The sequence below is a fragment of the Notolabrus celidotus genome, chromosome 1 (assembly GCF_009762535.1).
Source record: "Notolabrus celidotus isolate fNotCel1 chromosome 1, fNotCel1.pri, whole genome shotgun sequence".
Classification (NCBI taxonomy): domain Eukaryota; kingdom Metazoa; phylum Chordata; class Actinopteri; order Labriformes; family Labridae; genus Notolabrus; species Notolabrus celidotus.
In genome coordinates this window covers 1,226,220-1,253,189 of record NC_048272.1, presented here as the reverse complement: position 1 = coordinate 1,253,189, position 26,970 = coordinate 1,226,220, and the positions used below count along the sequence as shown (strand labels likewise).

The following is a 26,970-nucleotide window of genomic DNA, read 5'->3' as shown; positions in this document are numbered from 1 at the left end:
CTGAATAATTTTCCAGGACATTTGACTTTTTCTCCCATTTTCCAGGTGTTTTCCAGTACTTGAAAACTGGTCAACTGTTGTCTTAATCTTCAATATGTAGTCTGTGTTTTTTCACATGCTGTAGTTACCCTAAGTTTAAAAAAAAAGATTAACACTAAAAAATGTTGGGAAGGAAAACAGATGCTGATATATTGTATATATATATTATATAATCTCTACATGTCTGAAAGCAGTTGTATTCCATTGTCTTTTGAATTTCAACACAGCCCTGCTACAGATTTTTTTGACCACCTGACAAGCCATCTTAACAGCTGAGCTGCTTAATTATGTGTCCAGTTGTATATCTTAGCCCAACAGCCCATGTGAAAGACTGGTTAAGAGCATGCTAAAAATTAACAAAAAACAGGATCATTCCACCTGATATTCATTTCTGAAGTCTTCTTCAGTTAAAACATCAATATTCAGTGGTTTTAAAATGAATAAGAACTTTATTTTCTATTGCACAAAATAAACAGAAACATAAACTGATGAAAAGTGGAAACAGATATATGGTTCATTGCTGTGGAAGCTACTCTTCTTTTTTAATAATACTGTTTGTTTTTGGGGACTAAATGGTAAAGTAACAGATCAGTGCATAAGCTTCAGTATTTGTGGAAACCAAGTATTTATACTGCATTAAATGAAGTATCAGAGGCGTTTCCATCATGGTAATGTGAGTGAAACTACTCTATTGCAGACTTTTTCTGGTGCACACTGGGAACTACAGTGTTCGTCAACACTGTCTATTGTTCCAAATGCATTTGTCAGCAAGCCACAAAAAGGCATTTTCTCTTAGAATTTACCAGAGATTTGCTTGCAAAACAATCACCCTGTTTTAATTATGTGAATCCTAAGGGTGTTCCAAAGCTTCAGATATCTTAGTCATTTAAACATAGATTCAAATTCTGTCCGAGCGACTAGTCATATAGAGCAGGAGTTCCCAAACTTTTCAGTCCGCGACCCCCAAAATATAGGTGCCAAAGACTCGGGACCCCCACTGTCCCTCAAAGTGATTTCATGTGTCTTCATTTAGCTGGTCTGCAGAAAATGACCCTACCTATATGAGCATGTGTCTGTGTTTCCTGTGCCGTTATGAATTAACCTGCTGCTACTGATGCTTTTGATAATTAACTGTTCACTAATTCTAAACTTAGGAGACATCAGGCAACAAAGAAAGGCAGAAAACTCATTACATTTTCTATTTTCAAGGTTTTATTTCAAGGTTAGCTACTATTTTTGTTGATATTTTCTACTATAATGTGTAAAATTTACTATTTTGAGAATAAAAATTCTGGAAGACATCTCACAACCCCTCATTTGTGATACACTCAAAATAAGCACAATTTATTTAATTTTACTGAACACAGAGTCATGGACTCTGTGGAAAACAAATGTAAAATTGGTTTGCCAAGTGTTGCTAACTCTAATGTTAGCAGAGCTAGCACCACCAGTCTTCAGTCCCCCCTTGCAGAAAAACACTCACATGTCTGTTCTGGCTATAAGCCAGTTTAAACTAAGCGGCAACCTCCGGTCTCAAACTATGAGGCCCATGCAGAAGTGTTATAAACTGCAATACATGGAGAATCCGCTTGAGGCTGGCTGCAGAAACACAGGAAACCACATAGACATGAATGGGAAAAAGCCGATCTTTGCAGCATTAATAAACATGTTTACAGGCTGGTTCAAAAAACGGCTTGGCCCTACAAAGCTAATCTCTCTATCAGCACACACTGTAAATTTATTTCTAACGTGACGGTTCAGAAGATATTAAGATTACAAGTTTTTGCCCAAATAAGGACATGACTGACGTGACTCCCGGTCGGGAAAACACATAGCTGTTGGCTAGGAGGCTCAAACTCCGCCCCTTTACGTCACACCATGCCTGGTTGAGTTCCACATTTCCAATATGGCTGCCGCCGTCGTTGGCTTCAAAACAGCGCTCAGGAACAGATGGGTGACTTTACGGATTCTACGTCCATTATTTATACCTGTGGTTCTCAAAGTGGGGTCCTAGGACCCCTGGGGGTCCGCAAACCGTAGCGTGGGGGTTCGTGAAATTATTATAATACATATCTAATAAATTATAGAACTGTGCTGTGTCATTAAAAACAGCATATATACAGATGAGGACCATTTGCGCCAATGAAACCAGAATATTGTGCCCATTACTCCCACTCTAGTTAGCTTTGGGCAAATAGAAACTGATATGATTGTGACACTCACATCAATCTGTCACGTATCACTCATTCACACTTCACTCCTTCACAACTGTTCCTGCTACTACTTAGCTTTGCTTACTAGCTATTGTGCATTTCTAAATCAGTTCACATTGTCAAGTGGTTCTAAGCCCAAGCTAGCTAAATTAAGACAATATGACGACAGGTGTATAGAGTTTGGTTTTATTGAGAACAGTGACGGGAGACCAAAATGCATCATGTGTCTTCAGGTGCTAGCAAACGAAGCTATAAACCCAGCCAAGCTAAAGCGATATCTGAACACCAGGAATATAAGAACAAAACTAAAATCTTTTTCCAGCTAAAGAGAGAGGAATACATCCTCCAGAAAACACAGATGGTGAAGTGTTTTCTGTTTATCACTATGGAACAGGTCTGAAGTATTTAGATTGATACGTTTTACAATACAAATAGTTCCAAGGGGGTGCTTGGAAAATGTTCTCACCTGTAAGGGGTCCCTGGCCGCAAAAAGTTTGAGAACCCTGACTTATACAGTCTATGGTTTAAACACAGCCCACATAAAACTTTATCTCCATTTTGCAGAACAAGAACACTGCCGAACCACGCTGAACTACGAGATGTCATCTGTCATCTGTGCTTGTTTATATTGGGGTAGTCGAGTAAAACGGCATTACAGCAGTTGCCTTTAACTGGAGCTATGGCCCCGGTTAGTGACTGCGCTACAGCTTAGACAAAATGAATTGTGTGCATTTTGGGCCTACAGTGATAAAAGTGATTTAATTAATGGACTAGTGAAGATGACGATGTCTAATCATTTAGTTGACTGAGCATGCACATCATTGACAAATTCCCCTGTACATAGCTGCACAGTTACAGAGCACTGCATTTGAGTAACTGGTGTCTTAACTCAGTGCTGCCACACTGCAGAATGTTTGAGCAGTCAGTTTTAAGATTCTGTTGTGGAAACAAATCTAAGACCGCCTGCTGGGCACATCTTCATTCCTCCATACTTACAATTTGAAACTCTGAACATTTCCAGGTCATTCTTAAATTCATCAGTAGCTTTCTCCAGCCACAAAATATAAGAAAAGATCACGTATGAAACCCCCAGATCATATGTTCCCTGCATAGCATAGATTTAAGAGATGGTAGGAATGAAATAACAGAGTTGAAATGAATGAAAATAAGCAAATAAGTTTGACTGGAGCTTCCTCTGTCGTGACAAAACAAATGACCCCTGTGGAAAATGTATTCAGCAGCAGCAGAGAGCTAGTGACTGCATTTTCACTGAAGTGATGATTCCGCTGCCACATTTGAGAACAGACTGAGACACACTTCCCAAGGGAAAGTGGTTGTAATACTCATACAGAACCACAACCAGTTGACATCCCCACCACTCCTGTGCACATATCCGACATGACAGAGTGTGTCAGTGTCTCCTGCTTTCTCCTGGCTGTGCTGTTTCCACCCATCTAGCTCTATCAGATCTCTGGGGCAAAATAAACAAGGGGCACAGAGGGGAGAAGAAAAAGCTCTTTGGGATGGAGTGTGGCCAAAATGTCAACATCCTCCTCCCCTCCCTCCAGATAAAATCAATGCCAAGTGCAGGGGCAGCAGAATCAAACAGCAGCTCTATGTTAATTGTACTAAGGCTGCAATGCACACACAGTGTAAATGAGTGTGCTGCAGCATGCAAACACCTGCTGAAGGATGCACATGTCAGGCAGGAGGCCATGCTTTGCATATCTTTAAGTCTTATTAGACTGAATTTCTTTGCAAATAGTTAAACTCCTGAGACAAAATTGCATGCACAGAAGCACAATTACAGTGTAAAACTAGAGATTACATGGCGTATTATGAGACAGGAAGAGAGAGACAGGGGCAGCAGGGGAGAGGACACTACAGCTTTGTGAACCAGAGTGCAAGTTAAACCACAGCAGGGTTTTTTAGGTCATAATAACAAATCCCCCTTCATGAGATCCAGGATCTTCATCGCCTGCGGCAGCTTCAACTACCTTTCACAGTCAACACACGTTTTTTTTTTCTAATACACGTATGCCAAAGATGGGATCATGGGAAAGAATGGTAGAGGCTAACCTACAGATAACCTGTGAAGAAGTAGAGGGAGAAACAGAGGGGCAGAGAGCTGGAGAGGGGCTGCAGATGGTAAAATATGTGATGGGTTATGTAATGTGCTGCAGCTATGGTTGAGAGAGAAGAGGGAGAGAGAAATGCAAAAAATACAACGGTGAGCAAAGTGCTGAATGATGCCTATTTTTGTTCAGTGTTCAGTCTCCTGAGTGCATGTTAAAAAAAAATCCTGCAGCACAGGAAGAGTAAAAACAAGAAAGGGTTAATGATTAAAAAAAAAAACCGATGCAATAAAATAATATAAAAAGAAAAAAGTGAGTTCTTTCAAAAGCTAGACGGACAAATCCTCCAGGGAAATCATGAGATCTGTTCTCACTCGCTTGCAAACACACACTGTAAGCAGGTAGCCAGGCACCTCAGAGAGCAACAACAGTCAGCATCAGCTCCTTAATGAAAAATGGATCAGCCCATCAATAACTCAGCCCAACTCCAGAGCCCAATGTACACCCACTCTTTCAAAACACTGCTACGCTCAACACCTCCAACTATCACAGATTCAACAAGCACAACAGACACTAGCGGGTTGGACTTTTACGTCTCTCTCACACGAGACTCTCCCACTACTCACTTGCATGTGAGACCGCTGGCGAGCTTTACCACAGCTGTATTGATGGAGAAGATCCAGTCCAGGAGCCACATGACCCAGAGGACACTAAGCTACGGCTATGTAACACCCCCTTTATATAAAGCTAAAGTTGGCACTTGGTGTCTGTGTGCTCTTGTCTCCCCTGGCTGCTGGACTGAGCAGTGGCTGCTGAGTCCTCTCAGCACAGCAGCCACAACAGAGCGACTGAGACAGGGAAGTGGGAGGGAAGGAGCAGGATGGGTGCGAGGGCAAGAGAGGGAGAGAAAGAAGGAGAGAGGATACTTGAAATTTATACAGATTTTTTTTTTCTTCATGAAAGCTGTTGCACCACCTTTCATGTTAAATCTTGAAGTTTCACACAATGTCACACAGAAGTGGTTTTAAAGTTGGAGGATCTTTTCCCTATAAAATACTGTGTATAAATATTTTTATTTAATGTGTTGTAACTTAAACTGTGAGCTGGGGATGTGGAGGATTTTGTACATGATATTCTAAAAAGAACTTATTCAGCCTGGCTTTTATGTAGGGTTTAACAATTGTATTACTTACCTTTTACTGTAATGTTGATTTAAATGTTGCTTTATTATTTTAGTAATTTTAACTTTTATGTTATCCATTTTTATTTATTTATTTATTCACTCATTCATTTTTTTTTACTCAGTCTTATTGATATTTTTAGCCTTAGTTTTAATTTTCAACTCTTATCCTTAGCCCCTATAAATCTATTTTAACTATTTGTATTCTTAATTTTGATGCTTTAAATAATTTTAATTACACATATTTTATTGTTGGTGTGCATTAGTCTCTATTTTATTTTATTATATTTTAATTATAACTATTTTTATTGTTGTTATTATTATAAATATTATTATAATAATTATAATTATTACAATTCTAATTATTATATTTATTATTTTTTTAATTTTTATTTTTTTTCCCCCTAATATGTCTTGCCATTGTTTTACTTCTGCTTCTTTCTTGTTTTTCAAACACTGTACAGCACTTTGGGTTGCATTTGATTTGTATGAAAGGTGTTATATAAATAAAGTTCAATTGATTGATTAAACTACAAGCTTTTAATAATAATAATAATAATAATCCATTTTATTTAAAGGCCTTACTCGGCACTCAAGGACACTGCACAGATACACAAATTTGTGTATGTGTATATATATATATATATATATATATACACACATACACAAATTTACATTAAAGGAAACAAAATCAAAGTCAAAATGAAAACAATATAAACTAACAAAGTGGTAAGAAAAAATACTAGGGGTGACCCCAAACAGTGGAATATTGGACGATTGGTTCTAACGAGCCTGTCTTTAAAGTTTATGCTCAAAAAACACTTTGAAATCAGATTTTGGTCTGCCTGTAAACCCCTCTTCTTCAGTCCTCCTCAGAACACTCTGTTTTCTCTCTGACCACGCCCCCTCAGGAAGTGGGTGTGGCTCGGCTCTCCAGCACGTTGATCTAATGTTTACATGTTGGCTGAATATACACGGCTGCTCAGAGATCACGTTACTTCAACCCTCTGAATCTGATCCAGAATCTGATCCTGACGGAGATGCGCCTGCAGCAGGACCTTTTCTGAACCATTGGTCACAGATTTAGTGTTTCTTGTTGTTTTATTTGTCAGTATGTCGACGTGTGTCTTGGTACACAGCTATGAACATGTAGCTATGTGGCTATGCTAATTAGCGCTAGCACTTATCCATGACAAATAAAAATCATCCACTAGATCTTCAAATCTGCAGACGTGGGGAGTAAAACCGACCTCTGCCAGAAAGGCAGCAGGACCTTTTCTGAAGGATTGGTCACAGATTCTGTGTTTCTTGTTGTTTTATTTGTCAGTATGTAGACGTGTGTCTTGGTACACAGCTACAGCTACGACATGTAGCTATGTAGCTATGCTAACTAGCGCTAGCACTTATCCATGATAAATAAAAATCATCCACTAGATCTTCAAATCTGCAGACGTGGGGAGTAAAACCGACCTTTGTGTTTATTAAGACAGCCTACAACTAGCATGCCTCCCTCCTAAGCTCCTTGTTAGCACACATGTGTGCAGGTAATGAAAAACGGAGGAGGGGATTCAGTATTATTTTATACAGTCTATGGGCTGAACAAGCTTCGAACTCTGACTCCGTGACAGACCGGATATTGTTGTTACGTAACAAAAACACGGAAGTCTGAAACAGCTCGTTTCAGCACACATTTACAGAAAGGTGTAGAAATCAGAACAGGGGCAGCATGGATTCTTTTCATTCTCGGGGGGTTTGTAGACAGGGACACATATTTCAGGTAGAGAACCATTAAAAAGTCAATTTTGCATGATATGTCACCTTTAATACACACTCATGGTTTATGTTTTTGACGACTGTACATATGGAATTATATCCAGGCCTGTTTTTTAAAACTTTATTTCAGTCTCACAAGCAGCTGGCCGATCAGCTGCTTGTGAGACTACCCTCAGTGATCACTAGTCGGGGCAATAATAAACGCACTTCTAAGACACAGAACTATTTCTGACTGAGCATGTGCCTTCCCCACAGCTCATTGAAGGCAGGTTGGTAAATCATAGAGAAACCTGAATATGCCAACCGAAAAAAAAACAACATTGACTGTAACAGAACAAACTTGTTCATCTGGCTGGATATTTAACCCGTGCCAGAGAAGAAGGGAGGACATTTTCTCCATCACAGCCCAACCCTTACCTTGGTGAATCAGAATATGAACATGATGCAGCATGTCTTAGCAGCAGGTGATAACTTCTACATTAAATATGAATTTGGATTGTTACAACGATTGTTACTACACATATCATCATGACATGCTGCTCTCTGGCAGATGAATAAAAGCCTTTTCTACTATTTGTAGACTTTTAGTTTCTGAAATTCTGGTAAAATCAGAACAAGTATTTTTGTTTGATGATTACATAACTTCAGATAATTATGTCAGTTTGTGTGGCGATTCAAAGACTTGGAAAAATACAGCTAGTACATTTTTACCGCCCGCTGTAAAAATGTTGTATATGCAGTTTTGGAGAATATAAAGAGATTTCTCAACGCTCAGAGACAGAACTGACCCAGTCTATAGTACGGACAAGCTAAGTTGCTATCGCTAAGTCTGTATCTCTTTATGAAGCTTTTATTTTAGTATTTCCGCTAGGCGGCAGTTTGAATCTACATATCAGATAAATATTTAGGATCGCAGAGAGACATTTAGCATTTAGTTTTAACATTTATATTTATATTTAACATTTATATTTATATTAAACATTTAGATTTATATTTAGCATTTTGATTTATATTTAATATTTATATTTAACATTTATATTTAGCATTTATATTTAAATTCAACATTTAGATTTAGATTTAGCATTTATATTTATATTTAACATTTATATTTAACATTTATATTTATATTTAGCATTTATATTTATATTTAACATTTATATTTATATTTAACATTTATATTAACATTTATATTTAGCATTTATATTTATATTCAACATTTATATTTATATTTAACATTTATATTTATATTTAGCATTTAGATTTATATTTAGAATCAACATTTAGATTTATATTTAACATCTAGATTTATTTTTAACATTTATATTTCTATTTAACATTTAGATTTAGATTTAGCATTTAGATTTATATTCAACATTTAGATTTAACATTTAGATTTAACATTTAGATTTAACATTTTGATTAATATTTAGCATTTAGATTTATATTTAGCATTTAGATTTATATTTAGCATTTAGATTTATATTCAACATTAGATTTATACTTAACATTTAGATTTAGATTTAACATTTAGATTCATATTTAACATTTAGATTTAGATTTAGCATTTAGATTTAGTATTTACATTCATATTTAGCATTTAGATTTATATTTAGCATTTAGATTTATATTCAACATTAGATTTATATTTAACATTTAGATTTATATTTAACATTTAGATTCATATTTAACATTTAGATTTAGATTTAGCATTTAGATTTAGATTTAGCATTTACATTCATATTTAGCATTTAGATTTAAATTTAACATTTAGATTTATATTTAACATTTATATTTATATTTAACATTTAGATTTATAGTTAGCATTTGGATTTAAAAACTATTTTAACTTAATATATTTTTCACAGTTGAAGTTGAAGAAGATCACAAATATTCCTCTAAATGTGATTTAAAAAAAGTGACTTAAAAACTCCCTCTTCATGTTTATGATGTTTTGGAGCTACTAGTGGAGAATTGATGCTGTTTATTTTCAGTGTGCACAACTTCACAAACGGGCCTCATTGTAATGCTGCATCCATCAAAACACCCGTCTCCATCACAGACACTTTGTGCACATTGTAGGCCTGTCGTTTTGACAACTGCATGAAATCTCATTTTAACAGATGACAAATTTTCATCGTTTTGCAGCCAAAAAATGCAACTGAGCAGTTCTCTTGAACGATCTTCACACTGATATGAAACACAGCAGAGGATGCTTTACTTACTTTTTGCCAGGTTTCCTAGGCTTTGTCCTTTTCTTCCTTGCTTGCATTGCGAGAACTAAAAGAAAGAGAGAAAATGATCACTGTAATATAACATCAAGAGGATCAGACCCTACCTGACAGAACACGCAACACAGCTCCTGGTTCAGGCTCTTGTAATGTCACGCATTGACTACTGCAACTCTCTCCTGGCAGGCCTCCCTGCATGCACAGTTAAACCTCTGCAGATGATCCAGAATGCAGCAGCACTGGTCTTCAACCAGCCTAAGACAGCTCATGTCACTCCCCTGCTCATTTCGCTACACTGGCTTCCAGTTGCAACTCGCATCAGATACAAAACTCTAATCATGACTTACAAAGCAGGAACCAAAACCGCTCCAGTTTACCTGGAACCCCTCATCCAGGTCTACTGCCCTTCTCGCCCCTACGCTCAGCCTCTGAAAAGCGCCTAGTGCTTCCAGCACACAAGGCCTCAAAATCAAAATCACTAGCTGGACTCTTCTCTTCTGTTGCCCCTAAATGGTGGAATGAATTGTCCAACTCCATTCGATCTGCAGAGTCCCTCTCTACCTTCAAAAGACAGCTAAAGACCCAGCTCTTCAGGAAGCACTATGCACTTAGCTAGACTGTTCTCCACTGTTGTCCCCAGTGGCAGATCATGTCTTCCAGCTACAGTTAACTCGCACTGTCCTGATCAAGCGTGCCGGATGCTCCCCTGGTGGCGAAGCCTTCAGCAGTGTGTCTGCCCCCTGGTGGCTGGCTGCAGCATAGGTCAAAAAATCCATCTTGAGCAGTCAAACTTTAAAAAATAAATACAAGTGGTACGAATGTTTCTCACATCCGTATGCTGTGGTGATATGTAGTTAGTATTTGACTGTTTTGTGTCCAAGGCCTCTTTTTTCTGAAAAGTTTCTTTTTCGTTAGTTATTAGAGGTTAAAAAACGGGGTTTTACTTCTGGGTTTCCTTTGATTCACAGCCGCCGTAGAGGGAAACTTCATACCTCTTCTACTCACCACTGCACTATTATCATATTATTTTAGCCTGTACTTAGTCATGCCTATTTGTTATTCTTTTGTATTTATAGCTGATGTTATTATATTTATTTTATTTTTATGTGTATATCTTATTCTTATGCCTTGTACATTGAGAGCACAGTTTACCTAAGTCAAATTCCTTGTGTGTTCAAGCATACCTGGCCAATAAAGCTGATTCTGATTCTGATTCTTCTGAAAGGACACACAGCGTCTTGTGACGCTACGCTGTAGGGCGGAGCTCGTTACAGTGGCTTCACAGGCTCTGGCTGCACAATGGCGGCGCCCAGGAGCGTGATTTTTTGGCTTCAGAACCGTACAACGGGAAGAGGCGGAGCAACGCTGTCCATTTTTATTTACAGTCTATGGTCCTGATCTACTCTTGGAATCTGTGTTCAGGTCTTGAGTGTCCCAGCACTTGGTACTTTGGTCATTATTGTGGTGATGTTAATTGTTGATGATGATAATGGAAGGTCTTAAATGGTTTGGTTGCTTCATTGTAGATGTTCCTTATTTACTTTTGTGCATTGCCTTTACACTGCTTGGCAGTACCTGCACCCAAATTGACTTGAAGCACTTTGTTACTCTTACTGATCTTGTTTCCTCTTGTCTAGATATTTGTGTTGTTCTTGTTCTAGTATGTACGTCGCTTTGGATAAAAGCGTCTGCTAAATGACATTCTAACATTGTAACACTGTAACACTGTAACACTGTAACACTGTAACAATGTAACACTGTAACAATGTAACACTGTAACATTGTAATACTGTAACACTAACATTGTAACACTGTAACAATGTAACACTGTAACATTGTAACACTGTAACACTGTAACAATGTAACACTGTAACAATGTAACAATGTAACATTGTAGCACTGTAACGATAACATTGTAACACTGTAACAATGTAACAATGTAACATTGTAGCACTGTAACGATAACATTGTAACATTGTAACAATGTAACACTGTAACACTGTAACATTGTAACATTGTAATATTGTAACACTGTAACATTGTAACACTGTAATATTGTAACACTGTAACATTGTAATATTGTAACACTAACATTGTAACACTGTAACATTGTAATATTGTAACACTGTAACATTGTAATATTGTAACACTGTAACATTGTAATATTGTAACACTAACATTGTAACACTGTAACATTGTAATATTGTAACACTGTAACATTGTAATATTGTAACACTGTAACATTGTAATATTGTAACACTGTAACATTGTAACAATGTAACATTGTAACACTGTAACATTGTAATATTGTAACACTGTAACATTGTAATATTGTAACACTGTAACATTGTAATATTGTAACACTGTAACATTGTAACAGATCACCAAATGCTCCTTAAACCCCCGCATTTCTGGTGATGTTTTTTCCAAAGTGTTATTTCTAAGAAGGAGTACAGAGTGTCCCGAGCTGCAGGTGTTTAAAACGCACAGTTAGCTACAGAGTCACATTACTGAGTGTGAGCAGCTAGCATGTAACAAAGCTGGAGAGCCTTTAAAACGGCAGAAAGTGAACCGGCCTTGGCGGTGTGTTGCTCCTTTAAGAAGCATTTCAAGTTAGCCGCTAACACTTTGCATGGGGCTTTTCACTGCGAGGGATACACATAATGTGGATTACCATCAAGCCGAGGGCTGGGATACATGCTCAAAACTTTTGGGAACCTTGTATTTTATCTTTCACACTAACCAGGGTAAAAGTTTTTGGCTGCATACTTGTCAAACACCAGATGCTAGTTTGATGGCTAGAGCTAGCATACAGTGAACACACACACACACAGCAGAGCGCATGGTCTGCTTTTACTTTTCAACTCCTCCGTGACTCCTTACAGTCTTTAAGAGAAACATGAGACATCATTCTACAGAGACATATCCTAAAGAACAGCGTGTGTGTTTCAAGTAGCAGGTGTAAAAAGACACTAAAGAGTAGTAACAACGTTACCCTTTCTTTCCATGCTGATAACCGGGCAGAAGATAAGATGCGTTCAGGGGCTGTTGGAAATTTCGCTTGAAGTGCGCGCGAATGCACCAGCACAGGAGAGCTGTTGGGGGGCGGAGTGTTAGTCAAAGGGATTTAAAACTATAGTGATATTTTTCAGGGTATTTTTTAAAGGCACTGTGAGGAGTTTTTAACCAGCTGAGAAACAGACTGAAACCGACACTGATGCCTTTTTTATGACCTTCAAAATTAGAATTAAATAACATTAAAAAACGTTAAAAGATATTATAAATTAAAAAACATAATAAATTAAATAACATTAAAAAATATTATAAATTAAAAAATATTATGAATTAAATAACATTAAAAAACATTAAAAAATATTATAAATTAAAAAATATTATGAATTAAATAACATTAAATAACATTAAAAAGTATTATAAATTAAAAAATATTATAAAATAAATAATTTTAAAAAACATTTAAAAACATTAAATAACATTATAAAACATTAAATAACATTATAAAACATTAAATAACATTATAAAACATTAAACAAAAAACATTAAGAAATATCATAAATTAAATAACATTGAAAACATTAAAAAATACTATAAATTAAAAAGTATTATAAATTAAATAACATTAAAAAACATTAAAAAATATTATAAATTTAAAAATGTTATAAATTAAATAACATTAAAAAATATTATAAATTTAAAAATATTAAAAATATTATAAATTAAATAACATTAAATAATATTAAAAAGAACAATAAAAAATATTATAAATTCAAAAATATTATAAATTAAATAACATTAAAAAACATTAAAAAATATTATAAATTAAAATATATTATAAATTACATAACATTAAATAATATTAAAAAAATTTAAAAACATCATGTAACCGTGGCCAGTGGACACGATTACATGATGTTTTTTTAATTCAGAATTAATTATTCAGAATTAAATAATCCTGAATTAAAGTATTCTCCTTTGTGTTTACATGGAAATAGTAATTACGAATTGAGGTTTACATGGAAAACACGTTTAACCGTCTTTATTCAATTCCTCTTAAGGTCTAGGGGTTGGGAAGGGTTCTGAATGGACAGGGGCGGGCGTGATGTATTTACGTTTACCGGAAGAAAACAGACTCCAGTTCCTACTTCTTTTATTTTGGGTTACAACCCAAGCGAGCCGGATCCTCCCCTGGTGGTGAAGCTTTCAGCGGAGTGTCTGCCCCCTGGTGGCTGGCTGCAGTATAGGTAAAAAAATCTGTCTCAAGCAGTCAAAGGAGACCTTGTCAAAATCTGAAATGATTCTCAGGTATTTCTCAAGTGTTGTGACTCCTTTTGAGCTCAGGTGGAGAAATCAGGGAGCTCTCTCAATTGTCTCAATCTAACCTCATCCATTTGTTTTTGTCAGACTCAGTTTTTGGGTCTCAAGTTGAGCTCAGATGGAGCAAAGAAAGAGCCTGAGCTCATCTTTTCATCAACATTTATAGTGCCCTGCAAAATTAAGATTTCAATGGAATTGTCCACAAAGTTACAATTCTCATTAAAACATTTGAACCACTTGTAAGATCAGCTATTTAGATGTGAAATGATCTCTTCTTTGACTTCACAGTCTGGTCCTTTCTTTACAAGTCTGTTTGGAACAAAACAACTTCACAAAGATTTAGTGGATTTGAGAGAAACTGCAAAAGATAGAGATTTCATACCAGGTGTCTGTCAGGACAGCTGGGTTAGGGTTAGGGTTAGGATTAGGGTTAGGATTAGGGTTAGGGTTAGGGTTAGGGTTAGGATTAGGGTTAGGATTAGGGTTAGGGTTAGGGTTAGGGTTAGGGGTTAGGGTTAGGGTTAGGGTTAGGATTAGGGTTAGGGTTAGGATTAGGGTTATGATTAGGATTAGGGTTAGGGTTAGGTTTAGGATTTGGGTTAGGGTTAGGATTAGGGTTAGGGTTAGGGTTGTGGTTAGGGTTAGGGTTAGGATTAGGGTTAGGGTTAGGGTTAGGGTTAGGGGTTAGGGTTAGGGTTAGGGTTAGGATTAGGGTTAGGATTAGGGTTAGGGTTAGGGTTAGGGGTTAGGGTTAGGGTTAGGGTTAGGATTAGGGTTAGGGTTAGGATTAGGGTTATGATTATGATTAGGGTTAGGGTTAGGGTTAGGTTTAGGATTTGGGTTAGGGTTAGGATTAGGGTTAGGGTTAGGGTTGTGGTTAGGGTTAGGGTTAGGATTAGGGTTAGGGTTAGGGTTAGGGGTTAGGGTTAGGGTTAGGATTAGGGTTAGGGGTTAGGGTTAGGGTTAGGATTAGGGTTAGGATTAGGGTTAGGGTTAGGATTAGGGTTATGATTAGGATTAGGGTTAGGGTTAGGGTTAGGATTAGGGTTAGGGTTAGAATTAGGGTTAGGGTTGTGGTTAGGGTTAGGGTTAGGATTAGGGTTAGGGTTAGGGTTAGGGTTAGGGTTAGGATTAGGGTTATGATTAGGATTAGGGTTAGGGTTAGGGTTAGGGTTAGGATTAGGGTTAGGGTTAGGGTTAGGGTTAGGGTTAGGGTTAGGGTTAGGGTTATGATTAGGATTAGGGTTAGGGTTAGGGTTTTGATTAGGGTTATGATTAGGATTAGGGTTAGGGTTAGGATTGTGATTAGGGTTAGGGTTAGGGTTTTGATTAGGGTTAGGATTAGGATTGTGATTAGGGTTAGGGTTAGGATTAGGATTGTGATTAGGGTTAGGGTTAGGGTTTTGATTAGGGTTAGGGTTAGGATTGTGATTAGGGTTAGGGTTAGGGTTTTGATTAGGGTTAGGGTTAGGGTTTTGATTAGGGTTAGGGTTAGGGTTAGGATTAGGGTTAGGATTAGGGTTAGGGTTAGGATTGTGATTAGGGTTAGGGTTAGGGTTTTGATTAGGGTTAGGGTTAGGGTTAGGATTAGGGTTAGGATTAGGGTTAGGGTTAGGATTGTGATTAGGGTTAGGGTTAGGGTTTTGATTAGGGTTATGATTAGGGTTAGGGTTAGGGTTAGGATTAGGGTTAGGGTTAGGGTTTTGATTAGGGTTAGGGTTAGGATTGTGATTAGGGTTAGGGTTAGGGTTTTGATTAGGGTTATGATTAGGGTTAGGGTTAGGGTTAGGATTAGGGTTAGGGTTAGGATTGTGATTAGGGTTAGGGTTAGGGTTTTGATTAGGGTTAGGGTTAGGATTAGGGTTAGGGTTAGGGTTAGGATTAGGGTTAGGATTAGGATTAGGGTTATGATTAGGGTTATGATTAGGGTTAGGATTAGGGTTAGGGTTAGGGTTAGGGTTAGGGTTAGGGTTTTGATTAGGGTTAGGGTTAGGGTTAGGGTTAGGATTAGGGTTATGATTAGGGTTAGGGTTAGGGTTAGGATTAGGGTTAGGGTTAGGGTTAGGGTTAGGGTTAGGATTAGGGTTATGATTAGGGTTAGGGTTAGGGTTAGGATTAGGGTTAGGATTAGGGTTAGGGTTAGGGTTTTGATTAGGGTTATGATTAGGGTTAGGGTTAGGGTTAGGATTAGGGTTAGGGTTAGGATTGTGATTAGGGTTAGGGTTAGGGTTTTGATTAGGGTTAGGGTTAGGGTTAGGATTAGGGTTAGGATTAGGGTTAGGGTTAGGGTTAGGGTTAGGATTAGGGTTAGGATTAGGGTTAGGATTAGGGTTAGGGTTAGGATTAGGGTTAGGATTAGGATTAGGGTTATGATTAGGGTTAGGGTTAGGATTAGGGTTAGGGTTAGGGTTAGGATTAGGGTTAGGGTTAGGTTTAGAACCAGATCTAAACTTAAGCATACAGAACTAGAACCAAACTCATGCAAACAGAACCAGAATTAAACTCAAACTCAACCAGAACCAAACCAGAATCAAACTCAACCAGAACCAAACCAGAACCAAACCAGAACCCTAATATAACTGAACCAGAACCGACCTAGAACCGAACCAGACCCGAACCAGAACCGAACCAGGCCCGAACCAGAAACGTACCAGAACTGAACCAGAACCGAACAGAACCAGAACCGAACTGAACCATACCAGAACCGAACCAGAGTTGAACCAGAACCGAATCAGACCCGAACCAGAACCGAACCAGAACTGAACCAGAACCGAATCGGAACCGAACCATACCAGAACCGAATCAGAACCGAACCAGAACCGTACCAGAACCATACCAGAACCGAACCAGACTTGAACCAGAACCGAACCAGACCCGAACCAGAACCGAACCGGAACCGAATCGGACCCGAACCGAACCAGAACTGAAGCAGAACCGAACCGAACCAGAACCGAATCAGAACCGAACTAGAACCGTACCAGAACCTTACCAGACGTGAACCAGAATCGAACCTTACCAGAACCTTACCAGAACCTTACCAGAACAGAACCAGAACCAAACTCAAGCAAACAGAACCAGAACCAACTCAGGTAAAATGAACCAGAACCAAACTCAAGCAAACAGAACCAGAACCAAACTCAAGCAAACATTATTAATGTCCTCAGGTTGGTATTGAGAAAAATCAGATGCCTCAGCTTGGATGGGCTGATCTGATTTCTCCTCTCAGTGAGTATTTGCCCGGTCTTCAAGAAGACTCGCTCTGAAGGAACAGATGAAGCCAGGATACACAGCCTCCCCTCCACCACCTGTATCCTATATCCTCACATATGATTGGCCACATGGCCGCCATGCTGACCAATCAAAACAAAGTTCTGCTGTGAGCAGAGCTGGGGCTGAGCACTGAGAGAGCTAAGGAGGGAAAGGAAAAAAACTGGGAGCCGTCTCTCTCTCTTGATGCGAGCCGGCTCTTCTGATTCACTATAAAGCATCGACTCTCAGAGCCGCAGCTTTTGATCATGACACATCACTACTGTGCTTAATCTGTGTTACAATTATGAGGGGGCCATGGACAATTGTCTCACCTGTAAGGGGTCCCTGGCTATTCTATTATCAATTTGCCATCATTTTTAAGTATGTAAGAGATGATTTCATGGATAGCCATAGACTACATGTCTTTCAATGTAGACTTCCAGTGAGAGGAACATATTAGACTATTTAGGAACTAAATTAGGAACTAAATTTAGACGGTCATACCAGCTTGATCATCAATGAAAATGTCCTGGAAATTTCCTGGAAAATGATCTCTGGAAAAGAGTGGGAACCCTGGCCAAGCTGACATCCATCATGGACAATCCCTCTCACCCCCTGCATGAGACTGTGGGGTCCCTGAGCAGCTCCTTCAGCAGCAGACTGAGACTCCCACCCTGCAGGATGGAGCGCTACTGCAGGTCCTCATCCCATCTGCAATCAGACTGTTAAACACCAGCACTGCTGTGTCCCGTTAATCATCTGTTCTCATCTTTCATTCCACTACATGGAAGTTACTATGTGACTTGGCACATTCATAAATAACTACTGTATCCATCTGAATCACACTGTTCTTCATACTGTGTATGTTTGTTTTTAAATAACCTGGTGCAATTTTTATCTGTGCAATAACTTACCTTATCTATTTATCAGATAGAAGTGTACATAGTGTGTATACATCTGTAATAGTTGCCATATTTTATTTATTTTTACTTTATTTTATTCTATTTTGTTTTATTTTATTCTATGTTATTTTATGCTATTTTATTTTATGCTATTTTATTTTATGCTATTTTATTCTATTTTATTTTATCATATTATATTTTAACCTTGTCATTGCTGTTATTTTATTTTTTAACTATGTTAGTACATTGTTGTATTCCCCTGTCCTGTGTTGTAAGCTGCTGTAACAAAATACATTTCTTAACAGATTTTAAAACTGACATCCATTCCCTCTTTTGCAGAATTTAAGACTTTGATCTCAGACCCCTGTGTCTCAAATTGTATGTTTTAATTAATACATTATATTGTGAATGATTGTGTGTGTTTGTTTGCTGTTTCTAATGTGTCTGTGATCACAACAACATTGGAAATGAGGGAAACCTCAATGTCTTTTTGAGAATAAATAAAGGTTTTGAATTAAATGTAAATAATCAGTCTAGTGTTTCATTCTTTTAGTAAAATGGGGACTCCTTGACGGTTTAATTTTCACTGCAAACAAGAGCAGATTGTGATTAGTTTGGCCTTCTGTTCTCCTTAGTGGCGTTTTTTGCTCAACTTGCACTTTGCTGCTGCCCAGTGGTGGGATACTGTCACATGAAACTCACCACAACACACTGCAAACTGTTACAGTTTGAAAAATAGTAGCCTTTATTTTCTAATGGTGATATTTACAGGTGGCGTGCTGCCTTAGTACATGTGGTCAAGAACATTGTAAGAAGATATGAACACATCTCGGGCAAAGAAAGCATGACCAAATCAACTTCTGACATTGGGATATGGACAAGATAAATAATGGGATTTATGCAGTTGTTTTGAAACCACACACAGAGTCAGGCTTCAGCTTTGCCCTTCAGCATCCAGTGAGTAAACGTACACTCTTTCCCACAAACATGTGCCCTGCTAAATCATTCAAATGTATGACAAATATAGTTTTTAAAAAAAACAGTCAATAATACATAAATCACAGAATAACATCAGAACTTGATTTAACACACAAAGAGTAAAAGAATACATTACAAAAAGCACTACATGAAAACAAGCAGATGCAAATGAAAGTGAAGATACTTCTTATTGTTTGGTTGATATTAGCGAGAGGGGCTGTGGATAAAGCTTGTATATAACATGAAGAATCTTTTTTTTTTTTTTCCATAAATGCTTGTACACTTCAGAACAAAAAGTTGAACCTGTTTAGTGGTTTATATGTCAATAAAAATATGGATGTATTTGTCCATGTCAGCATTTTGTTGTGGGTCTTAATCTCTTTTATTTTGAAACTTTTGGATTCTTTTGGAGGGCAGTACCTTCAGAACATAACAACAACAAAAAAGATTGAATCATTTTTCCAAACTTTTATGAAACTGATTAGATCTTCAAGGTTGTCTGCAGCATCTCAAAAGTATTGGTTCTGATGCACAAGCTGTAGCTGCAGTCACTACGTTAATGTTTGAGATCACTGATGATACATTTGGTTTCTGATACAGCAAGCTCTCCATAAATAATAATAAAAAAAAAGAAACCTAAAATTCAGACAAATATTAACTTTTACATTGATATACAAACGTCATAACAAAAGATCATAAATACGAGGGCAGACTAGCGCCCCCAAACATTCAATAAACTTTAAAAGTACTGTGTCTTATAAATGCAATATGATTTAAGTACATTGTCAGTTGGTGTTGGTGTTGGTGTTGTAGGAGGAAACATTACAACTCAAACCGATGAGCCAAATCAAGCTTGATCATGAGAAAATGGTGCCGTGTGGGGAGATAATGGTGACTGAAAGATTCTTCTGAAACAACAAAAGTGCTAAAAGAAGATTTCATATGGAGGGAAGGAGGAGAAACTAAAGACATGTTCAGGAAATGAACACATAAGCAAAACCTCCATACTCTCATAATCCACATTATTTAAAAAGGGGGGCACTCTAAGCCTTTAACATTAAGCCTTGTTTTTTTTTCATTTAGAGGTGAATATTTTACATATTATCCTACCCTATACACACTCCTGTTCATTTACATACTGTATCTTTATATACCATTTTAGACTAAACTCTAGTGATATAATCCATACTGATAAAGGAGTCGGCTGATGTATTACTCAGCACCTGTGACTTATAGGTACTGTAACTGGTTTGATGGGAGTACTTATGTACAAATACTGTTTGCCATATTTACATTTCATTTCAAAGTGAGGAGAAAAGAGAAAGAGAAAGACGCATCGCAATTTTAAGAAGGATTTTCCTGTAAGAGTTACTGTTAAAGCTGGGGTTGGTAGTCTCGGTAAACCAGCATGAATTTGAATGTAGCATTTCCTCATGACTCCGTCTAACCCCTCCCCTCCTCCCTCGGAGCTCCTCCAAAACGACGCCCTCCCCGCTCACATGCACGAGCGCCGCTGATTCTCGACCATATGATCGTGACTGATTCAAAACCGGTCCTCACCAAAACATTCTCATAGTGAAAGTTAAAAACACAAACAAACATTGCTGCTGTTAGCACTCACAACTGTCATGCTAGCATCATCCAGTTGTACCGGTGACACGATATCAGGAGAAAAGTTATAATACATGTAACACTGTAACAGCTCTACTGTTTGTTAAACGTGTTCAGTGTAGATGTTCTTAATTCCTACAGTGTTGACAGTCAGTGAAGGCATCAGGAGAGGTGTAGAGTGTGTGAGCTGGAGAGAGGAGAGACAAGAGGAGAAGTTCTTCATTCATTCAAACATTGATTGTTGCTTTGTTGGTTGTCGTGATCACGGCCGACAGTGACCGGTTATTAAAGATCAACATGTTCACCAATCGGCTCTTCATCACTACAGCGTCCGGACGGACGCTACAATAAATATATATTTTCTGTAGGACTTACTGAACGTCATTAATTATTCTGCTTGTTGGTGAGAGCTTTTTAGACTCTGATCCGGACTACAGTCCTGAGCAAAGCACCTCATCAGGTCAGAGGGGACAGGACCGAGGACGAGCGAGAGGGGCAGTAAATAGAGTCAGGGGAAGTAGAGGCAGGAGACGGGGACTCGGAGGAGCGCATGCCGGGGAAATGTACGCGCAGGAGGAGGGGAGAACGGCTGAACAGGATTTGATTGGTTTAAAATTTGGGGAGCCAAAAAACGTTGATTGGTTGGTGTTTTCTCAGGTTTACTCCGGCTGTAGATAGCAGTTTTTTTCACTCTTTTTTAGGAACACATCATGTAATGATTGCCATCAGGACATAAAGATCATTTTAACCAGTATGACAAACAGTGTATCTAAATCTGATTACCAACCCCAGATTTAAGAGGCATACTTTCAGAAAATACACACTACTAGTTTTGCTTCTCAAATTTTCTCTAAAGATACTGACATGACGCTTTTTGTTGTTTTTTTTTAATCAAAAAGGGGATTTATATTAACAATAAATGTTGGAGATAAAAACTTGCTAAAAATATAGGTGGGCTATGAGTCTGCCTTAGCGTGTTGGGATGTAGAGTAACAAAAAAAGCTAAGTGTAGGGGGAAGAGAGGATCAGGAAGTTGTATCCCTGATATCTAAGCGTCCCCTGGAGATGAATGGCGGCAGGCACTTGAATGTCGTGGTTGTGCGTGTGTGTGTGTAAGGAAAGTGATGGATAGTCGCATGAGACTGATAGTCCTTAAAGAGTGTTTCTTGGAAAACAAGAGATGGAAGAAGAAAAAAAAAAAGAGAGCTCCTCATGATTCCATCTCGTCACTGTCGAACGACGGTGGCTCAAAGCTGAGGACCTCCTCGTAGGTTAATCCTGAAAGGTGTCAAAAATAACATTGGACATTAATTCCTCAATTCTTTTCTGATCAGGTCAGATTTCTTCATCAGAAAAAAAAAAGTCCAGACATTAAAAAAAAAATGGGTCAACTTACTCTTCCACTCCTCAATTTCCAGCTCGCGGCTTTCAAAGCTCTGGTCATATGGCTCGGCTTCAGGCTCGTCGTCTGGATCGTGGTACTGGGCAAAGTACGGGTGGGCCAGAGCCTCAGATGCTGTGATCCGCTTGTCTGTGTCCAGCACAAGCATTTTTTCCAGCAAGTCCACAGCTTGAACACCGCAACAAGAAAACCATGATGAGTATGTGGAAAATAAAAAAAAAAAGAGACCAAGGGGAAAAGTGTAATCTGAGCCATTTGCCATTATCTATTATCATTGGGATGGTGTTCAAACTTTTATTGCAAAGCTGCAGTGAAATACGTCCCCTAGACTAACTCTGAACAAAAACAGTGACTCAATGGAACCACTAGAGGGACTCACTGAGTTAGGAGTGATTTCAACCACAGCCGGATGCTGAAATAGGAACTTACCGAGGGGGTTGGCACCAATAAACACATCAGCAAAGTTCCTCTTGGGCATGCAGGGAAGTGATTTAATGTAGTTCCTCGCCTGTAAACAAAAGAACAAAACATGAACAAAACAGCAAACATGTGAAAGATCTTCAAGCTGCTCAGAGGGGAAGATTGCACTTAGTCATGCTGCATATTAAAACTACAAAACCTTTTAAAATACATGATTTTAACTAATCTGGTGCTGCAAGTATTACTGTGCTACTTTCCAGTAATGCATGCTTCAAGCACTTCAATTAGAACCCAAATCTCCCACATTTCCCAAGCTTTGTGACCTAGTTTTCAGAACCAATGTGTCACCACAGACAACTCATCAGAAAACACTTGCAAAGCACTCTGGGAAGCCTTGCTGAGACAAGCACGGTGAGTCAGAGAGGAAACGGGGAGTGAGTGGAGTGAGAGCAGAGGCTGCTGACTAAAAACAACACATCAGGTCTAACTGTTTCTCTTTGTAAACAGGACTGTGGGTTTGTGGGCCGATGCCCCGATTCCAGCTGGGGAGGAGAGCCGGGGCACGTGTCTCTCACCTCATGGCTGGGCATCCTGCTTATGAGAGAGGCTGGGGGCGTCCCGGTCAGGCGCATTATCTGCTGCAGCTGGTTTATATCTACGGCTTTTGAGTCAAGGGGCATCGCAACATGAAGGTCAGCATGTCAAATAGCAAGGGGGCGTTGGGGAGAGTTTTTTTTTTGGAGGGATGGGGTGAGGAGGAAACACACACTGGGTAGAGAATGTAACACAGATGAAGACAGCTACAAAATGAAGCAACACTTGCAAACCTGTAACCTACAGTGAAGTGTCCAAAAACCTGTAGCTGTTCATGGACTTTTTTTCGCCCTGCCTCTGACTGTCAGAAGAGATTTGCTCAAGTACAAGCTAGAAAGAAGTACAAATCTGAGTCTTGTCATATAGAGCAAATAGAGCCTTCAGAAAACACACCAGTTCAGGGCAACAACAGGTGCAGCTTAGAAAAAGAAGTGACAAGACAGAGTGGTGAAGTAGACCATCCCACTCTTGCTGAGGCAGAGGCAGCACAAACAACAGGCAGGAGGAGCAGAGCAGAGAGTTTGGCAGGGTGGTATTTGAGACTCACAGACTCTGAAGACATTTTCATCGAGAACTCAGCCCCTGGGGTTCCGACGAGCAGCATTATAAGCTTCAACTGATCAATGTCTACCACACTCACATGAAGGAAAACAGGGAGGGAGGGATGGAGGGTGATGGAGGAGGAGAGAGGGGCGGGGGAGTGAGAGGAACAACACTCAAAGCTGAAATCATCAGTGTTTAGTCTGTCATTCATCTTAACACACACAAAAAAGTCAGCTGAGGTACTAACATCTCAAATTCATACTACAACAGACCCATGATAACAATATTACAACAAAGTACAAGGCAGTCCTTAAATCTCTTTCTACTGAGGGCTGGAATATGCTGCTGACAAAGCATGCTGTGCCATGCCAAAATGTTGTTTTTACTAAGTTTATTTAATCTTAATGGAGGGTAAAATAAAGTCATTTATATGCTGTACAAATTGGAGGAGCTCTTCCTATCAAGTCATTGATTAATAGCACCAAAAAAATGATGAAACAGAGTCATACACACACAGCATGGAAGAGTTTCTGAGCTGCTATATGACTGTTACAAGTCATTTGGTTATACTGGTGGTCTGCTTCACCAAACTGAACCACATCAGGACGTAGGATTTAGGGATTGATCGATTATCGGCACCGATATTCGGCATTTTGACGCATATCAGCATCGGCCTTTTCACGCTGCAGAAATGACACCGTCTGCAGAAACCGTAGCCTAGGTTGCGTTCCATTTCTCCTGCAGTTTCTCATCACAGGAGACGAGCTGAGCAGCATCCATTGCGGCCCCTACAATTACTAGTGATTAAAAACTCATACTTTTGAAACCCACTTCAAAAACACTGAAATATCCCTTTAAAACAAAGATAAGTGAAATATTTACATTTCAGTGATATTGACATTTTGGAAAACTTTATTCACTGTAGAAAACTATTTATAAGTTCAAGTTTTCATTTAACTTTATAAGACATGCTGCTGAGTCTGGGAGCTCCCTGCACTTTGTGTTAGAATGTTAAAACAAGGATGTCTATTGTCTAAGATAAAAACAAAAACCTTTAACATGTTGCAAATCTGAAAAATATGCTTAAAGGCATTTAAAAGGTGACATATTACGCTTTTTTCATCAACATATATTGGTCTAAGAGGTCCCCAAAACATGTCTTTAAAGTTTATTGCTCATAAAAACACTTTGAAATCAGATTTTGGTCTGCCTGTAAACCCCTCTTTTTCAGCCCTGCTCAGAACAGGCTGTTTGCTGTGTCTGTGCCTTTAAATGAGAATGAGCTCTCTGACCACGCCCCCTCAGGAAGTGGGTGTGGCCTCGGCTGTCCAGCACGTTGATCTAATGTTTACATGTTGGCTGCTCACAGACCCGCGTTACTTTAACCCTCTGAATCTGATCCAGAATCTGATCCTGATGGAGAGGCGCCTGCAGCAGGACCTTTCTGAACCATTGGTCACAGATTTAGTGTTTCTTGTTGTTTTATTTGTCAGTATGTCGACGTGTGTCTTGGTACACACCTACCAACATGTAGCTATGTGGCTATGCTAACTCGCGCTAGCACTTTTCCATGATAAATAAAAATCATCCACTAGATCTTCAAATCTGCAGACGTGGGGAGTAAAACTGACCTTTGTGTTTATTAAGACAGCCTACAACTAGCATGCCTCCCTCCTAAGCTCCTTGTTAGCACACATTTGTGCAGGGAATGAAAAACGGAGGAGGGGTTGAGTTGTATTTTATACAGTCTATGGGCTGAACAAGCTCCGAGCTCCGACTTCCTGTTACAGACCGGATGGCGTTGTGACGTATGAAAAACACTGAAAACTGAAACGGCTGGTTTCAGCACACATTTACAGAAAGGTGGAGAAATCAGAACAGGGGCAGAATGGATTCTTTTCATTTTCAGGGGGTTTGTAGACAGGGACACATATTTCAGGGAGAGAACCATTAAAAAGTCGATTTTGCATGATATGTCACCTTTAAACAAAGTTAAGTGTTGTATCATTTAACATTTTGACGCCAATATTTTCCCCTTTTACTGCAAATGAATATCACCTCCAAATATCAGTTATCAGCCTCCTTGACTACTAATAAAAGGTATCTGTATTTGCCCTGAAAAAAACATATCAGTCTATCACGAGTAGGTATATGGGACTTCTCTATTACAAGGGGAACTACCATGATCATTAAAAAGTTAAAACTAGACTTCATAAGTAGATTAACACTAAAAGGAAAACAATCTGTGCACCGCTCCAGCACACTGTACTACGCCTGAAAAAGTGCAGGATTGGAATAGACCTTTAGACTTTGTGTGTTTAACTCTTATGAGGATAGCTCCACCAGGAGCTGATTTACCTTCAGTGAGAGGTGCAAATTCAAATGTATATAATGAAACCATGCAGTGAAGAAGTGGGATTAATTCTTAGCAGGAATCACAAACACATGAACCCACAGTAAGTCTTTGTGTTTGCCCTTCAACAGGACCAGGACTTCAGTTTTATCTGCCAACCTCTGTGACTAAAAAGGTGTGTGTGAGTGTGTGCGAGTGGGTTTCCTCATCACACAGCATCTTCCTGTGTGTTTTGTATCGAACATTGTTCTGCTCTGCTGATGTGCATGGGAAGCTTTGTGGGAGGGAAACGGGAAGGTGTGCTGTATCTTGGAGAAACAGTGGAGACCAAAGTGGGCAGAGCTGAGTCATAGGCCACAGGGGACTCTAACTCTGATCACATGCTCTCACACACACACACATACACACACACACACGCACACACACACACAAACACAAACACACACTAACACTTTAGTATTCTGGCATGCAGCTCACCAAAGTCAATACCCAGCCAAGCTCAAGAGTGGGTAAACCTGTGTGTGTGTGCGTGTGTGTGTTGTATTGTGTGAGAGTCAGACAGGGAACAATAAATCTCATGCAAGAAACCCTTAATTCTAGTCATGTGTATACAAAAAAAGAGCAGTATGCATTCATCTAACAACTCCTGCAGGTATAGCAAACACCAACAGTGCAGGTTAGCCATTTCCATTTTGCATTGCAGTAACATTGATGGAAGGATACGGTCTGTGCCAGGGAAGAGCGTCCGTCCGGTGAGTAGTTCAGCCATGATGCAGCCCACCGACCAGATATCCACTGATGCATGTAATGAAAATAAACATGCTTTAGATTATGATGCCTCATATTCAGTATCAAATGAATTATAACTCATTAGTTATGTCAGTGTTGAATGCACGGCCCCTGAATACCTGCAGCAAATTAAATTCAACATGTTGCTGTTTTTCCTAGAATCTTCTAAAACAGTTGATTATTGATTTGTGATTTCTATTTTGTAACTTCATCTGGTTAATTTGCATTGCTGTGTTGTCCTTCTATTTACCATATATGTTCAACTATTTAATATTTGAAAGCAATGCAT

General features: G+C 38.7%; 2 protein-coding genes across 3 annotated transcripts in view; both read right to left on the bottom strand.

The window, feature by feature from the left end:
• The window catches only part of srpk1b (SRSF protein kinase 1b), a 48,885-nt gene extending 36,266 nt beyond the window's left edge, over window positions 1-12,619 (bottom strand). Inside the window, exons 1-2 of the mRNA XM_034682751.1 lie at window positions 12,504-12,619; window positions 9,503-9,557 (exon numbers count right to left, since the gene is read on the bottom strand). Of these exons, the coding sequence (XP_034538642.1) occupies window positions 9,503-9,557; window positions 12,504-12,516 (68 nt within the window). The 5' untranslated portion in view covers window positions 12,517-12,619. The remainder of the gene's footprint in view (window positions 1-9,502; window positions 9,558-12,503) is intronic.
• Window positions 12,620-18,712: 6,093 nt separating this feature from the next.
• mapk14b (mitogen-activated protein kinase 14b) overlaps window positions 18,713-26,970 on the bottom strand; it is a 43,072-nt gene continuing 34,814 nt past the window's right edge. The window contains exons 8-12 of one of the 2 annotated variants that reach the window (XM_034689290.1): window positions 26,616-26,687; window positions 22,978-23,057; window positions 22,412-22,490; window positions 21,977-22,150; window positions 18,713-21,858 (exon numbers count right to left, since the gene is read on the bottom strand). In XM_034689290.1, coding sequence (XP_034545181.1) covers window positions 21,791-21,858; window positions 21,977-22,150; window positions 22,412-22,490; window positions 22,978-23,057; window positions 26,616-26,687 — 473 coding nt within the window. In that variant the 3' untranslated portion in view covers window positions 18,713-21,790. Of the gene's footprint in view, window positions 21,859-21,976; window positions 22,151-22,411; window positions 22,491-22,977; window positions 23,058-23,543; window positions 23,624-26,615; window positions 26,688-26,970 lie in introns of both variants that reach the window. The other variant, XM_034689299.1, reaches the window with a different exon arrangement.